The 12,231-nt window shown below is 42.4% G+C and overlaps 1 protein-coding gene across 2 annotated transcripts; it reads right to left on the reverse strand.

Moving 5' to 3' along the window:
- LOC137607336 (claspin) lies at window positions 1-11,883 on the reverse strand. Of its 2 annotated transcripts, none has more exons than XM_068333028.1 (24): window positions 11,684-11,883; window positions 10,774-10,891; window positions 10,003-10,433; window positions 9,548-9,694; window positions 9,269-9,328; window positions 9,112-9,184; window positions 8,919-9,021; window positions 8,162-8,739; window positions 7,898-8,086; window positions 7,626-7,786; window positions 7,348-7,523; window positions 7,181-7,233; window positions 6,898-7,088; window positions 6,006-6,501; window positions 5,767-5,800; window positions 5,512-5,599; window positions 5,262-5,389; window positions 4,952-5,113; window positions 4,379-4,500; window positions 3,966-4,096; window positions 3,339-3,459; window positions 2,382-2,461; window positions 1,800-1,961; window positions 1-455 (listed from the first exon to the last, which is right to left on the reverse strand). In XM_068333028.1, the coding sequence occupies exons 1-24, from the start codon at window positions 11,708-11,710 to the stop codon at window positions 327-329; spliced, it is 3,960 nt and encodes a 1,319-aa protein (XP_068189129.1). In that variant the 5' UTR covers window positions 11,711-11,883; the 3' UTR covers window positions 1-326. The 2 variants fall into 2 exon arrangements, with proteins under 2 accessions (XP_068189129.1, XP_068189128.1); XM_068333027.1 differs by having other exon boundaries at window positions 5,262-5,392.
- Between the last annotated feature and the right edge of the window lie 348 nt (window positions 11,884-12,231).

Genomic DNA, 12,231 nt, shown 5'->3' on the forward strand with positions numbered 1-12,231 from the left:
TTGAAAAGTTCTGTCACGCAGTCTAATTTGAGTAAAGTGACGTGACAGAAGAATAATCGATACACAATTAAGACACAGACGCTGGCCAGCAAATGTAAAAAACAAACAACAAAACAAGCAGGCATTTGAAGACGACTCAGGAATGATCTTCAGTTTGCCATTTGAAAGTTGTGTAAACAACAGTCCAGGGAGGAGCTTCCACATAAACACCTCCTTCATTAAGTCTTTCTAGCTCATGAAATGAAGACTGTAGCTCCTCAGTCCAGGCTTGAATTAGTCTATTCCTAGTCAGTTGGTGATTTTCGTTGAGTTTGTGTACTGCAACATTAGTGATCCAGGAAGTTAAAGATGCTCTTCTGGGGGCCCTTAGCCTGCCCAGCAGGTTTGTTCTCCCTGCAGACCCTCTTCGCTGCTGGGTTAACTGCTCCCATTGGACCCCTCTTCTTCATCTTTGGCTGAAACACACCCAGAGTTTCAAAAAAATTGAAATATACAACCATGGTCAGAAGCGGTGTTATGACAACACACTGTGGTGAATGAACATGTGAGTGATTATGATTAGTGAGTTTATTAATGCTGTGTAGGTCCTCTCCATCAAGAGTGGTGGGCTTTGATTCCATCTAGTGGACAACACGGAGATGACATCAACGTCAATAATGTCATCTGCCACACTATCACACTCACATGACGGTCACACTGTGATGTTCTCTGAAAAGCGTTTTGTTTCTGTGCTAATTTTACAACAAGGGTCAGAACAAAAACCAAACAAAAGGCAATCACATAATCTGACCTTTTCTATTCAAGTATTCATGACTGTAAATCTCAAAGGTCGTGTGAACTGATCCAGACAGACTGATGGGGTGAAAAAGTGCAAACCCATGAGATGTCTCTGTGTTGTGTTTGTTGTGTTGAGGTTCCACTTCTGTGCCGCCGTTCAACTTCAAGAAACTGTAGCCACAAACTCACAGGTTGATAAGATCTGAATCATGCAGGATGTGTGATGAGCATAAATATAATATCAGCACCAGCTTGTCTTTTTACACTATATTACATCATTTACTGTCTTATTTCATAATAGAGGTTATGGTTTCCCTGGTAACCGTTTGCTAGTTAACAGCAGGATTACACAGAAAATACCAGACGGCTTTTCTAGAAACTTGGAAGGTTTTTTTTTATATTTCTATCTAATACTAAAACTACGTGGTGCCTTTTAATTACTGTAACCTATTCGGAGAGAGGGAGACCCCAGTAAATGTGAGAGTAGATGTGGATAAAGGGGCGGATCAGGCATTAGGGGATAAAATTATGAGAATTTTTGCTAGAAATTTGAAAGCTTTTACAAAACTAACCTTTCGTGCTTCGAAGATAATAATGCATTAAGATGAACAGACCGTTCATTCCTGAATTGGTTCAACATGGTTTCACTTGGACAGTGCTTCTTAAAAGAAGAAAGAAGAAAACGCTTTGCACCCCCCACCCCAAGCCACACTTGCACTTAGGTGTGTGTGTGCTTGTGTGCAAGGTGGAAAAAAAACACGAGAAATTGCACAACATAGCAGAGGGGCACACTCCTTGTTGGTGCTGGATTAATTACAGTTAATGGCACATTACATGTAGACATGAGCATCACTGCCACCTACAGTAGCGGATCTGCTATTACACTTTATTCTGGTATATCAATAAAAAGCAAATGGTATTTTCACTGTGCACGTTCCCCAGAATCACCGCACTAGGATCTCATAGAGCGCCTAGATGAGAAAGATAATAAACTCTAACTGAATGACGGTTCTTTCACTCACCGGTTCCTGGGGAGTCTTTGAGGATGAGTTATCTTTCTCTGGAGACAGAGTTTGAAACAAGAAGCCTCTGCTGTTTCTGGGTGCCCCAGGATTTCCCTCCGAAATGGAAGCAAGCTTCTGGAGGACGGCATGAGGCTGACTCAGTAGTGAGCCTCTCCTCACCTGAAAGGGTTGACCAATCATCAGTCACAGAGTTCACAGGGAACACGTCATGAGCACTGTCTAAATGTTTCCTCAAACCAGCAACATTCACTCACATTACTCAGTCTATGTTTGACCATTTGTAGGCAGATTTTAGTTTGATATGAGGCAGCACCAGGCAGACAACTACTGTACACTGATGACTGCAGCTATAAAGTATGAACTCGCTGAATCGTGTGATAACTGTGTCTGAAAAGCCCAGAATTAGAAAATTAAAGCTGTGACGGATGTTGAAATCAACAGATAAAGGAAAATAGTGGCAGGGTGTTTCCAAGAGAACCTTGAAACAAAGGAACTTTTGTTAACAGTCTCAAATATAAAATGATCAAAGCTGCATGAAAAATTAAACTAAGATTCACCAAACAAGATTTTCTATTGTACCTTTAAGGGCTGCAAGGGTCTCTGGAAGGGGTTGACAGCTGACGAGGTCGTCTTCTCTGGCTGTGGCGCCACATGAAGCTCTGTTGGAACATTTCAAAAGAGTAACATTTTATTGTTCCTGTTAGACGACGTGAACTACTAAGTTTATCAGTCTGATCTGTGGATGTGAAGCATCCAGTAACAACAGGAGCTTGAGAATATGACAAATATACAGATGATTCACATTTCTTCTTATGAGACCACAGTAATGCCTCCACTGTAGAGAAATTAACGGCTTGTCCTTTATTCTAATTGCATTGGCAGTAGTTTCTGGTTGGTTTAGGTTTCTGTCCATGGCTCAGTTCTACCTCCAAAAGCTCGGCTGCATGAGGTGAAATTTCTGAGAGATTCTCAAATGGACCCTTACTAAAATCTTTATCTCACCAACTACTTGTTTAATATTTACCTGCCAGGTTTTTAACTTTTATTTCACTGGCTGCCATTGACGTCTAGAGACATTCATTTTTCAACGGAGAGGGCTGGGGGACAGTCTGGAGCAGTTTGTCAGTGAAAATCAGGCTTCCCATCATGGAATTTAGCGTAATGACAGGTGATCCAGTAACAGAACAGAGAATGGCAAATCACAGGAAGATAGAGAAGTTGTGGCAGCTTACTATGCAAATGACGTTCGTGTATGTCAGAGCACATCCGCAAGCGAACACGGTACAGCCCTGAGCAAAATATCTTGTGATCGGTCAACAGAAAGAAAACGCAGATAAATATCCGGAGCGTCGGACAAAGTCAGTTACTACAAAGCACTGGCAGCTAATTAGTTAAACCCAGGACTGCTCCACATTTAAACACGAAGGCAATCCTTTATCACTGAACGATCCCATCCAGTGGTTGCGGTTTAGATTTCTTGTCTGCAGCCACTTGTTTGCGTGTTAGGATACTGGCGAAGTTTGACATCATACCAACCTTTTCTCTGCAAAGTTTTCGCTGTCAGTTTTTTGGCCAGCTTCATGAAGTGACTGTCTTCTTCTCCAATCTTCTCATCGTCTACATCCAAATCTTCCCCTTTCTTGGCTTTCTGTTCAAACTGAGGAGAAACCCAAACAGATTGTGTTTACACAATCAGTGCTCTTTGAGTCTGCATTTTTAAAATTTATTTTATGTACATGAATAATCCCCAAAGGGGAATTAGTGGCACACTCTATTTAATCAATCACATGCATATATAGTGTGTATAGGCCTTGAACACACAGATATACACATACACACACAGAAGGGGGCCGATAGGCATGCAGTGGGAGGTAGAGTGCCTGGCAGCTCCTTCCTGGTTCCCCCTTAATGAGCAACTTGTAAAGGGGGACGGCGCATTGCTCGAGGGCGCCCCGGCAGTGCTCCGGAGGTGACACCTCCCACTGTCAGCTCACACTCTGATGATTGGTAGCGGAAATCGAACCGCCGATCTTGTGATCATTGGACGACCTGCTCTACCGCTGAGCCACTGCCGCTCCAACCTATGAAATCTCCAAAGTGGATTCTACCAATGTCTTCATTCAAGGCTGCTGACATTTACATTTGTGTAACTGTACAACATACCTGCTCCCTGAGCCACTGCTCCCTCTCAATCCTCTCCTTCCTCCTCTGGATTTCAGAATGGTCCATGAGATCACCTTCTTCCTCCTCTTCCTCACCCTCCACTCCTGTTTTGTCCAAATTGAAGTCGACATCTGGAGGAAGAATTCACAAAGAAACCAAGGGATTGTTGGAGCAACGTCAAAGGATGTTTGTAGAATATGAACAGCAGATAAGATGAACCCTTAAGAGTGCTTATCTTATGGTACAAATAATAATAATGATAGTAATAACAGTCATCATCTGTAAGTAATATGAGGTGAAAAAATACGTAAACATTTTATTCAGATGTTCTGTTGAATATCCACTTACTACTGACTACACAAAACAGCTGTGCTTTAATATTTGGGACATGTTTTCCTTTAGTCTCCGCTCACCAGTGTTTTTCCAGCGAAATCTGCGAGCTCGTCCCGGCCCATCAGAGTGCAGGTCACCATCAGCAAGGTAGCGCTCCTGGTAGAGCCTCAGACGACGCTTGTCATCATCCATTATCTGCTTCCTGTGGGAACATTTTCATCCCTCAGTTCAAACCACGAAAAAAACTCATCTACATGATGTCCAACTTGCATTTTGAGTTCAGGATGTTGCCATTGTGTTTGGAGCAATGATGAAGGAAACTCTGTACCTGGTTTAAGCTTGGAAAAAAACACACACGTCAAGACTGTTTCCACTGACGTGAATTGATGTTTTTAAAGCAGGAAGAAGCATAAATCCTACGAGTGAGTAAATATACCAGATAACAAACTGAACCCTTGGTCAGTATCAACTGGAGTTCAAACAATAGATGACTCTACAAAGCATCACCTGACAACCAGCAATATGCGTTGAAAAAGAGGGAATCAAATACTATAAATTAGATGAAAACTACCTTTTCAGTCTTTATTCATTTATTTACTAGTGTGTCCATATAAATATATATTTAAAGACATGGAATGAGAACATTTACTCACATGTGGATCTTGTTGACCTGATCCTGTAGCTCATCATCAGAAGGAAGCTCCTCAAGAAGCTCCTCTTCCTCATAGTCACTCCCCCTCTCTCCGTCCTCATCATCGCTGCCCACGTCGCTGCCTGAGAGCTCCGCCTCAGATTCCAAGAAGTCTGCCAGATGCCTGCGAAGAGGAGGCAAAGTATTTAGACCGGCGCTGATGTGAGGATGAGCTGATGAAAAGGATAGTTTTTCTTGTAAAGTCAAACATCAGAGGACAGTTTAGATTAGTTATGTTTGCAAGGACACACATAAGAGCTTGTACCACTCACATCTTCTTTTTCTTGACCCGGTGTGATGCAAACACACCCTGCAACTCCTCCTCTTCTACTTCATTGTCTTCATTCCTACCATTTTCATCCTCATCTCCCTCTTCCTCTTCATCCTCCCCATCCTCATCCTCCTATAAAAACACAATCCGCTTATCATATGTATGATCAAGACACATGGAGTGTGTTGTTTCCACAGGATGTTTAAACCTAGCTCAGCTCAGAGACGTGCAACACATGTTGATGACCTCACCTGTTCGCTCTGACTGTCCACGTCCGACAGAAGCCTGAACTCACAGTCCTCTTCCTCCTCCGGATCTTCCTCCTCGGGTTTCTTTTTACTGGACAAAGAAAACAACATGAGAATTTTAAGACAAGTACTTTGTCAAAAGAAGACAAAATAAGAGAAGAGGACAATAAAACACTGAGTGCAGTTTTTCAAAATATAACAAGGTAATCAACATCTACTGGAGAAAACTTTGGATTATTGTTGGATTTTGTTCTGTACCTGTCTTGTTCTGGTGAACCAGTGTGAGCAGAACCTAAAATTGGCAAAAAAGCAGAAATATTTTAATGGTTAAACTGGAAATAATGAATAAACAAAAGACAGACAATAAGACGGTCAAACAATTTTATGTCATCCAGGCTTCCTGAGGGTTTCCGGACTCTTATGTTAGCTGTAGAGTCTTTTCAATATAAGACCTGCTACAGAGTTATAAAAGAGTGTAACTGAGCACACTCCATTACCTGGACTAGGAAACCTCCCTGAGCACAGCCCCAGCAGCTGATCCATGGTGTTATCAGATTCTCCACCCTGTTCTCCTTCCTCATTCTTCTCCAATTCCATCGGCTCTTTTCCCGTTTCTGTTGGTGGAAACGCTCCAGAGCACAACCCAAGCAGTTCGTCTTCTTGTGTCACGCCAAGGCCTCCAGCCTGACCGGAGCGGCTGTCGGCTGTCCCGAAAACACCTGAACAAAACCCCAGCAGCTCCCCCATGTTTGCATCCATGGCATTTTCATCCATACTGTCCAGGATCAACTGTCTCTTGTGGGAGCGAGGAGCGCCGGGGCGTGGCCCTACATTCAGGAAGCCGTCTGCATCGAGTAACTGGGAATGGGTGTCATCCTCCAACGAAAAACGACCTTGAGGCCCCGAATCAGCTCCAGGCGATGGGGGTGCATACAAGTCCTGAGAGTCTTCAACAGGAAGACAGAGAGAAGGCTCGGAGACCTTTCCTGAGCTCTGATGGGAGAAAAAATTAAAAGTTAAAACACATTGTTTTGACACAATCTAATCAAAATGCAGATGATGAACAAATTCTGTCCTGTTTTTAATAGTTGTTTTTATTGTGCCTCATGTTTAAAGAGAAACATGCAAAAGCTTTTCAATTCCCATCACTCTCAGACAAACTAACATTTAAACTTATTTAAATTAGAGAAATATGGAGGTGTACCAGCAAGATCACATTTTCCATTAAAGTTTATCTTTATTGTACTTTACTGATGTGATTAATAAAAGGAGTGAATTATCATCACTATTATCATTTTGAAACACGTTGTTTAACTCAGGGGCAAGTTTTGCAGATTTAAAACTTGTGATGAAGTAATTTTAGGTACTAACCTCAATAAACATTCTTACCTTAGAGGCAGAGCTGAGGAAGCTGGGCCTGAAGAGGCAGGGCGAAGGGGAGCGGAAAATGGAAGAGTTGGAGGCGCTCCTCATTGTGGAGCGTTGATTGACAGGCTGGTAGGATGTTATCATGGATCCGACAAGCTCAAAGCTGCTGTTGTGGCTGTTGTCCTTCACTAGGGACAACGAGTCTTCCTCATCTGGAATAGAAAACATTTTCTGTCATTATTGGCTGATGATCCATACACATGAAAACATCGACCAATCAAATGAGGTCTTTGACTGCACCCACCCATCTTATTGCTGCTGTCCACTCCGGGAGGCCCGGGCCTTTTAACACCATCACTAAAAGGGACACATGTGAAACTGTAACACCTCCATTTACACACAGTGTTAACATATAGAACACACCAATATAACACCACAAAAATGACAACCAGACACCTTTAACACACTCACCCTGTGCGAGAGCATGAGTTGCCGGGAAACAACATAAGTGTGCCATCTGTGTTAACCAGGTCAGGTGTCGACAACGGTCTGTTCAGGGCCACAGGAGAAGGGCTTCTGATACTCTGAGCCATGCTGCCTTCCTCCTCCTCCTCTACATCGCCACCTCCCAGTAAGTCATCTACATTCTGGTAAAAAGTTGATCAGGTTTGATAAGACCACAAATAGAGAACAGCACAAAAGTGTAGATTTGATTGTTCTTAAGCAAAAAGAATCAAGCAGTCTACTACCTCGTCCTCCTCAGATTCATCGGTCATATCTTCCTCCTCCTCCTCCTCCCCACAGTCTTCATTGTCTAGACGATTCAGCTCAGCCTTGCGTGCTCTCTCCTCCTTTCTCCTTTGGGCCATTGCGACCTGGAGCCGCTGCTTCAGCGTTAACAGCTTCTCTCCTAAGAAAAGAGACGGAGAAGGTTAATCATGGCAAAATCGACGACAAAAATAGATTCTTAACATTCCCGGGAACCCCGTCCATGATGTGCTCATCTCATGTATATGCTCACCTGGCTTGGTTGGCACAGACTCCTCTGCTTCCTCTTTAACAGTGACAGTAACAGACTTGGCGTGCAGCTCTTCTTGACCTGATGGGGTGCTGTCTTTGCAGACGATATTGAGCTGCATTGAACGCTCACCCTGAGGGCATGTGGGTATTTGGACATGACGAAGGTACCGCTTTTTTAGGGCCTCGACACCTGGTTCAAGAGGAACAGTTAAGAATATCTCTCGATGTGATAATATAGACTAGAATACGGTTGAGGCTCACTCACCAGGGTTGAGCTGTGAAGGCTCGAGAAGAACCAAGACTCCATCATCAGGGCAAAGTTTAGCAACAGGCGGGGGATCCAGACCAAGCTTCTTCAGCAGAGCCAGTTTGTCCTTTGTCTTGGATTTGATGGTTTGCTGTGGGGTACCATCTGCTGCAGCTGGACCAGCGCTCCCACAGTGAACAACAATTAGATCCTCCACATTCTTTGACATACATTCTGTTTGCTGGGCATCGGACGTTATTACAGCCTGGATTTGCTCTGAGGCTGAAGGGAAGGTTTCTTCTTGAGAGTCAGGAGTAGGTGTCACCACCCCATCTGTAGTGACTGATTCCTGCTGAGTCTCAGAGAGGTATAACATCTGTTCAGATTCAGGGCTGGGATCTAAGCTGCCGAGGCTGAGACTCTCCTTCTGTGGGGATGAGGTGGCAGCTGGATGACTTTTGGGCTGAGTGGACAACATGTCCACAGATGGAGAGTCTTGCTTTGTGGGTGACTGCAGAGGAACACTGGGAGGATTGATGGGAGTCTGAGGAGGAGGTGATGGTCCTTCCAACATCACAGCAGAATACTTTGCAGATCTGAAGACAAAAAGTGTGGTTTGATCACTGAGTAGCCTTTAAATGACAGACACAAATGTTAAACCTAAACTTAATACAATCAGTCACGTGTGTTCGGTGAAACTGAGACTACAGATTGTGGTTTTTGGCCATGTAGCTACTTCTGTTTTCTGTGATGTATGAATATGTATTTCCTTTACTTCAACAACGCCATGGCAGACCCCACCGGCCTCGTCCGCCGCTTAAAGAACTGGTCAATGGTCTTCGGCTCGGGGATGTGGTACGGTAGGCCAAGGGTAGACTCTATACAGACAGTACAAGCACAGAAGACATGAAATTTCCATTATGAATCAAACTTTGATCCAAAACTACGTTTTGTCAAGACAGTCTTACCTCTGACCAGCCTCTGAGATTCACTGTGGAGCTGCTTCATTGCCTCTTTGCTTGCTTGTGCAGCTTTCCTCTCCTGAAAACATCACAAATGTTGAGATTGAAACCAGTCTTCAGTCTAAAAATCCAGTATGATTTAAATAATATAGACATTGCATACCACACGTTGGGGTTTCTCTGCTGCCTCTTCGTCTTCCTCTTCCCCACTCAGGAGAGGATCCTGGTCCAATTTGACAATGAAAAGATTTAACAAAAATGTAATTAAATTCAGAAAGCATTTTTTGTGTATTAATAAGTTGACCGCATCACAAAAGGCAAGGAATCAAATTTAAGCAAAATCCTTTTGCTTGTAAAGTAATATTCTATGATATTTATCAATAACATCAGTACACAGACAAAATTCTACGTACTAAATCTACGGATTGCAACATTTTTGTACCTTATGTTTCTTTATCTTTTGCTTGACAGCAGAGCGGATGGCCTCCAGAGATTCTTCTTCTTCATCATCATCAAGACCAGCATCGAACAGGTCTGTGTCGCCCAGCAGACACCCACTATCATTCAAAGCCCGAGGGACAGGCGGATCCTTAAACGTATTAGTAAAGATGCCTTTAATTCATGAACATTGGTTGAGTTTGACATTTCCAAATTTTGGTAGAACACAAAGATATTTCTACTGGATAAGACTGAAACGTGAAATAATAAATTATTGGTACATGAATAAAATAGCAGCGTGTACATTATACCCAACATCCATATTTATTTCTCATAGTTTGTGCCTTATTCTTTATTTCCTCATTTGCAGACTAAAATAGCAACATTGATGCTCCTGTACATACACATTTATGAGAAGAAAACAACCATCACTGAATGAAAAGGTCAAGCTGGACTAACCTCATTCATTTCATAGACTCTGTCTTTCTTCTTCAACTTCTCCACTGTTTTGCTTCGCTTCTCCTTTTTCTGTTTGTTCCTCTGACTCTTCTCTCTCATCTTCCGTTCCTTCATTGATTTAATTTCTCGCCCCACCTCCTCCTGTTCCTCCTCCATTTCTCTGCATTCCTGCTGAGGCTCACTGTCGTCACTGTCATCACTATCTACAGGAGCACGTCGTATTCTCTTGCTCTTCAGCTGTCGTCTCATTTTCCTTTCATCCTTCTCTTTTGTAGTTTTGATGTCTTCACCACTGGAAGCAGATAAGATCAGTGCTTCGGCCATGTGAACACTATTCTCTGCAGCAGCCTCCTCTTCATCATCGCTATCTCTGATAGCATTTCGATGAGATTTAAGGTGAACTGTGATGTCATCATCATCATCATCGGATTCTGAAAGAAAACAAAAAAAGCTACAATACTCATCCCAAATCATTCTGCGATGCAGTTTTTAATCAAGCAACATACGGAAAACATCAAAAATTGATTCTGTTGTTGCTGTATCAGTCTGTGTATTTTCAAAATGACATAAATATGATTCTTCAATACAATTGTCCTCTTATTTACCTAGAATGTATTTGTTCCATCTACAGGAGCATTACAAATTAAGTAATATATGAGTGTATCGTTTATTGTAAGCATTGTGATTAAGTATAGATGAAATGTCTCACTGCTTGTTGTAAACTCAACAACCTGACCGGTTATGGATTTGTATGTTTTAGTGTTGCTTTACCTGGACGTTTCTCTTTGCTGATGGCCAGGTCTGTGGTCACCTCCTCTGTTGGAGATCCCATTCCACTGTCCAGATCACTCTCTGTTGCTGTTTGGAGCACAACTGGGACTTCGTCCACCTAAGCACATTAGTAAACACATTTTCTCATAAAATGGAGGCCCTGCAGTCCATTTGCAATCATTTCTTTGCTTGGCCCAAACCATGATCGACCACCTTAAGTGTAATAAAGCTTTAATATAAGTCAAATTCTGCCTATTATTGTTCAGCATTATTGATCGTGCTCTCTGCTTTTTAATGAAACAGTATTACGATAAAAATCGGCACTGGTAAATTACGATTTTGGTAGTAATGACAAACTACAACAACTAATATCTGCAAGTCCATAACATATTCAAATAATCTTAATGAGAGGTCGCTGTATTTATTTAAATCCAAATAAAAAATGTAATTATGTCGCAAAGTAAATAGTAAGTATTTCACTCCATTGCGAGATTTTAGAGTAAGTGGCGCCTCAGAATGAACCGAGCGCACTACAATAGCTAGCCACATAGCTTCCTTCCTAGCGTTTGTTAACAAGTTAAATGATCGAATATTATATTAAGAGACATTCATGACTTCTTTCCATGTACAGAGCCGTCTATTTTCATCGCATTCTATTTGAAAAATGATTTTTAAATGTGGTTCACGACGTTAACTCTCGTGGATTTCCTCGCTGTGACCAGGCCAAGACAACAACCAGCAGCAAACTTGCCCGAGCGAGCTAGCAAACTAGCAAACCCTAACAATGTTTGTCCTGGAAGACATTTAATATTTGACAGTTCCATTTAACATGGAGAAATATGTTACGCTGGTAGTTTAATGTCCTGCGGATGTTCAAAAGTAGACGAACATCTTGCACGCGTTTGCTTACCTGATGTTGAGAAAGGACGAGGCTCATCTTTGTCTGCTGGCTAGTTTACGCTTTGTCGTAAACCAGTTGAGATTATATACCTTGACAATTCTCAGCAGTTACTTAAGAAAGAGTTAAAAAAGTAAATGTCTGTGTAACACAGCCTACTTTAATCTCTGAGTACACATTTAGAAAGCATTTAGCCGGCGTAGTTCTCACCCTCCCGCCTGTTTCATACACGTCTATAGAAATTTTGATCTTTCGCGGGCCGTGACAGCTGGCCCGTAGTTTTTGCTCATCGATACGTCAACCGAATTCTCGCTTTGCCATTGGTCAATTTGAGAACTTTATTTCCGCCCGATTTTACGACAGTTTGGCCCCTCCCCTAATCTAATTCTCAATAGTATGACGTTACGTCTCTTTCTTGTTGAATTCGTCCAGTGATAGGCTACGTGGGAAACGTTGCGACACATCAAGCCAATCAGAGATAGAGGTAGGCGGGTCTTCATTTCACAATACATAGTAGGTCTGTTAGATCTGCTGTTGACATTCGGGATGGTTGTTATAGC

This window comes from Antennarius striatus, chromosome 14 (genome assembly GCF_040054535.1).
Source record: "Antennarius striatus isolate MH-2024 chromosome 14, ASM4005453v1, whole genome shotgun sequence".
Taxonomy (NCBI): domain Eukaryota; kingdom Metazoa; phylum Chordata; class Actinopteri; order Lophiiformes; family Antennariidae; genus Antennarius; species Antennarius striatus.

What these genes read in the sequence shown, in the direction of transcription:
- LOC137607336 (XM_068333027.1), bottom strand. Translation starts at nt 11,710, where the DNA reads ATGAGCCTCGTCCTTTCTCAACATCAG. An exon ending in CAGCAAAGAGAAACGTCCAG is followed by an intron (nt 10,434 to 10,773) that starts GTAAAGCAACAC and finishes GTTTTCTTTCAG; the next exon opens with AATCCGATGATGATGATGAT. An exon ending in ATTTCGCTGGAAAAACACTG is followed by an intron (nt 4,097 to 4,378) that starts GTGAGCGGAGAC and finishes TTCTTCCTCCAG; the next exon opens with ATGTCGACTTCAATTTGGAC.